The sequence below is a fragment of the Mastomys coucha genome, unplaced genomic scaffold (genome assembly GCF_008632895.1).
Source record: "Mastomys coucha isolate ucsf_1 unplaced genomic scaffold, UCSF_Mcou_1 pScaffold16, whole genome shotgun sequence".
Classification (NCBI taxonomy): domain Eukaryota; kingdom Metazoa; phylum Chordata; class Mammalia; order Rodentia; family Muridae; genus Mastomys; species Mastomys coucha.
The window spans coordinates 40977268-40981089 of record NW_022196898.1 but is presented as its reverse complement, the minus strand read 5'-3'; the positions used below and the strand labels follow the sequence as shown (position 1 = coordinate 40981089).

At 45.2% G+C, this 3822-nt stretch overlaps 1 protein-coding gene across 1 annotated transcript; it reads left to right on the top strand.

Annotated features, from left to right (window-relative positions):
- Positions 1–1447: 1447 nt before the first annotated feature.
- LOC116093330 lies at positions 1448–3609 on the top strand. The gene is made up of 2 exons (XM_031374669.1): positions 1448–1580; positions 2976–3609. Exons 1-2 carry the CDS (start codon positions 1484–1486, stop codon positions 3353–3355), a joined length of 477 nt encoding a protein of 158 aa, XP_031230529.1. The 5' UTR covers positions 1448–1483; the 3' UTR covers positions 3356–3609.
- Positions 3610–3822: the final 213 nt, after the last annotated feature.

Here is a 3822-nt window from a genome sequence, read left to right as displayed (position 1 = left end):
TATGGAGCAGAGACTGAAGGAAGGACAATCCGGGATTTTTTTTTAATGTATGAGTCAGGTCATGTCTGGCGGTCAGCTTTTGATAGCTTTCACCCCTTATATTCGCTCCTACCTGTGTGCTGCCCTCTTTTCTGTGTTGTGCCCTTAGATACACATGAATTAAGATGAGCTAGAACTACCCACGTAAAACCTACACAGACCTTATTTCCACATAGGAAGAACACTTAAAAATCAACTATTATTAGTTTGCTAGCTACATGTTTAATGTTACCACCATGATCTACAACAATCTCGTTATTCCTCCTATCTCCTTAACTCAATATCTGAGGACACTCTATAGTAAATGCCACTGACTGCCTTCAATTTCCTTCAGCTACCTTTCTGGTATTTTTAAGAGTCCATCTTGCTCTGGTATTTAAAGCTCAATCTATGAAGCACTGAACAATGGAACACAGATCTGCCCAAACATTCATTTTAATCCTTATTCCTGACATACAGGGTGGTGTCATAATCCTCATTAACAAATGAGGAAAAGGAAACGGAAGCTTAAAAACATTAGTGCCCAGTCACTCAAGCGGTAAAAGGCAATTCCCTAGTCAGAGCACCACTCTATCCTTCATCAGACAGGACAAAATTGAAGTCTGTGTCCAGGGCCATTACCCTCTGTTCTAGGAACTCCAACAGGAGTGTGGGGAAAATCAGGGCTGGTACCTTCAGAGTGCAGATTCCACCACCCAGCCAGCCAGAGTCTTCCATGAGCTCATGCTAAGTCAATGCTCCCTACTTCCCCCACCTCACTAAGTTGTCCATGATAATCACTTCCCTGGGAATCCTGCAGTCTGAGTGACTTATGCATATGCAGAGAAGGAGATAATCATCGGCTCCTGTTACCACCCAGTTTCTCTTAATGGCACCTAATGGTTTTCCCAATAGTAGGCAGGACAAAGGGATGCAGCCCCTAGATAACAATTTTTAGAAGAATAAAATCACTTTTTCTTCCCACCAGTTCAGTCTAAATGTCACCCTGACCACAGAGCAAATCAAAGGCTTAATTCTTCTGAGTTCAGTGTAATGGGACCCTAAGATAATCAGTCACCTCCTCTTCCATTTCTCTTAAAACAAAGCTATCTGCATAGACAACTAGAGCTACTGCAACCCCTCTGCCAACCAGAACCCTCCAGAACACTCCCCTCACCTCCCCCACACCCAGCATTGTCCTGAATGCTTGCTTGCGACTATCCCAGATGCCAAGGTTCTAAGTCAAAAGTCACGAGTAGATTTGGAAATCTAAGACCAACCCTTGTAAAGTGATGGGGAGGTGGGGCAAGGGAGATGGTGAGGTCATTGTCATCCCCAAGTCCTGCCATGCCAAGAGGGAGGCTGCCAGCCCTAGGGGATGAGTAAAACCTGAAATTTGAGGAAGGGCAGATGTGTCCTATTGTAACTAGAGACTAATTAGTACACCCCAATCCTAAGCCACCTCATGGCCCTGGGCAGAGATGTGACATCTATAAAAGGTGGGCCAGGTGAGAGCGACCCAAACATCTCTGTCTCAGCACTCCAGTCTCTTCTGAACTCTGGTAAGTCCACTGAGGTAGTGTCCTCACAGCTGCCTGGCTCCATGTATATTTCATGTTCTTGGAGTAGAGGTGGGAGCTCTGGGTGGTCAGAAAGGGAAGCTATGTCTGGGCACTTGCCTCTTCCCTTTCATTTTATACCAGTCTACCTTGATCCTGCAAGTCATCTGACTGAAGATTTGGGGAGATTGGGCTGAAACAGATGAAGGTCCTACAAAATAAAGAGTGCCCTAGAGGTCCTACTGGCATGGTGTGGGATTATAGCTTGGCAGATGCTAAGGAGGAATCTGAAGGCAAGGCCCACAAGCTCTGGGTAGTCACTAGGAGGGTCACCCTTCAGGGAGAAAATCAGCCTCTAGGAAAGAAAATAGGCTGGCCCTGATCAGAGGAGAGGAAGCCCAGAAATACAGAACAGCAGGGACAGGATAATGAAGGCTTAAATAGGTCCCTGTTCTGTAGACCAAGAGACCCCTCCTCCACCTACCTGTACTGAATGGCTGTGCATCTGCACCTCCTGGCTTTTCTGAATTGCTTTCTTCAAAAATATTCAAGGGTCTGGAACCAAATGATTCATTGCATCTCTCTCTAGGCCTTTCTGTTCTAAAAATTGTCTTATAGAATGGTTAAAATATTTATTTTAAAACTTTATACATTTCTTTGCTGAGTTGGCACTATGTTAAGTGTTAGACCCTCTATGTATGAATGCTAGTACATCTATATATATTGGCAAGCTTGTATGTGTTATTTGCTCATCTTGCAACCCCAGAATGATTTCTGTGGTACAGAAAAACACATTGATGAAAACCAAAAGGCTGTAGTAGTTTAGGAAGGATTCAGTTCTTATAAACTTCTCTCTTGGGAGCCACAACTTTTGTTATAACATAAATAGCTGTTTATCTGTCTATATGTCTTCCTTCCTTTCTCTTTCTTGATGTTTTTCTTCTTCCCTCTTATTTTTTTATACTTTTCCTCCTTCCACCATCCTTCTTTCCTTCATTCATTCACCCCTTGTTTTTTTTTCCAGAAAGAGCTGAAACAGTTTACACACATTTAGTTAAATTTAACATGTAAGAATGTAAGCAAGTATGGAAGTGTACACACACACACATGCACACACACATACACACACTTATACCACAGGAACACACACAGACACATGCGCACACAGACATGCACACACACACACACACACACACATACACACACATATACCACAGGAACACACACAGACACATGCGCACACAGACATGCACACACACAAACACACACACACACACATCCAATAAATGCATGAAACAATGAGATCATGGTCAAAGCAATAGCATGTAATTGACAGGAAAATCGCCTGGCCCCATGATCTGTGGCTTAGTCTTTCTCATTCTTTGTATTTGTTTCTAGTTGGAAATCCAGAATGTCTCAGCAGAAGCAGAAGCAGTGTGCCCCACCCCAGCAGTGCTGCCCTCCACCCCAGCAGTGTGCTCCCCCACAGCAATGCTGCCCTCCACCCCAGCAGTGTGCTCCCCCACAGCAATGTTGCCCTCCACCCCAGCAGTGCGCTCCCCCACAGCAGTGCTGCCCCCCACCCCAGCAGACCAAGCAGGTTTGCCAGCCTCCTCCCAAGTGCCAGCAGAAGTGTCCACCACCCCAGCAGTGCCAGAAGTCCAAGCAGAAGTGAACTTTCAGCTTGTGGCCAGAGGAGAATTCCCAGGAAGACAGAACATGAAGCTTGTCTTTCTTGGTCAGCACCTCGCATTCCCTCCAGTATCAGCGGTGTGTAGGCTCACCCCTGCTTCAGGATGCAGCCATATTTCAGACTTGGAAAAGAAGCATCTCGTAGTCTACAGCTTTCTCGATCTCAAGCTCTTCTTAATTAGCAGTTGCAGTTTCCATCTCTGACAAGAATCTACTTCTAAACTGTCTAATCATCTCCGCTGACATGTGTCTACATCATCCTGCTGGAAACCCAGGCGGCACACCCAGACGCCCTTTCCCATCACCCTTCCCAAGCAATTAAAAGAAAATTCCTCTGGCACCACATGTCTCTGATGATTCTGTTGTTGAAAACAGTGAATTACTAGGGATTTCCTAAACTCCCTGTATATTGAGGGGAAAGGGTGTGGGAGTGTGCACTACAAAAATACCAGTACATTTTCGAGGGTCCTGCTGGAGTAAGGTAGGGTCTCTTCATAGAGAGCTCTGGAACACACACATACAGTCTCTCTCTCTCTCTCTCTCTCTCTCTCTC

Coding starts and splice junctions, on each gene's coding strand:
- LOC116093330 (XM_031374669.1), top strand. CDS start 1,484: ATGGCCCTGGGCAGAGATGTGACATCTATAAAAGGTGGGCCAGGTGAG. Junction 1,581..2,975: donor CCAGTCTCTTCTGAACTCTG/GTAAGTCCACTG, acceptor ATTTGTTTCTAG/TTGGAAATCCAGAATGTCTC.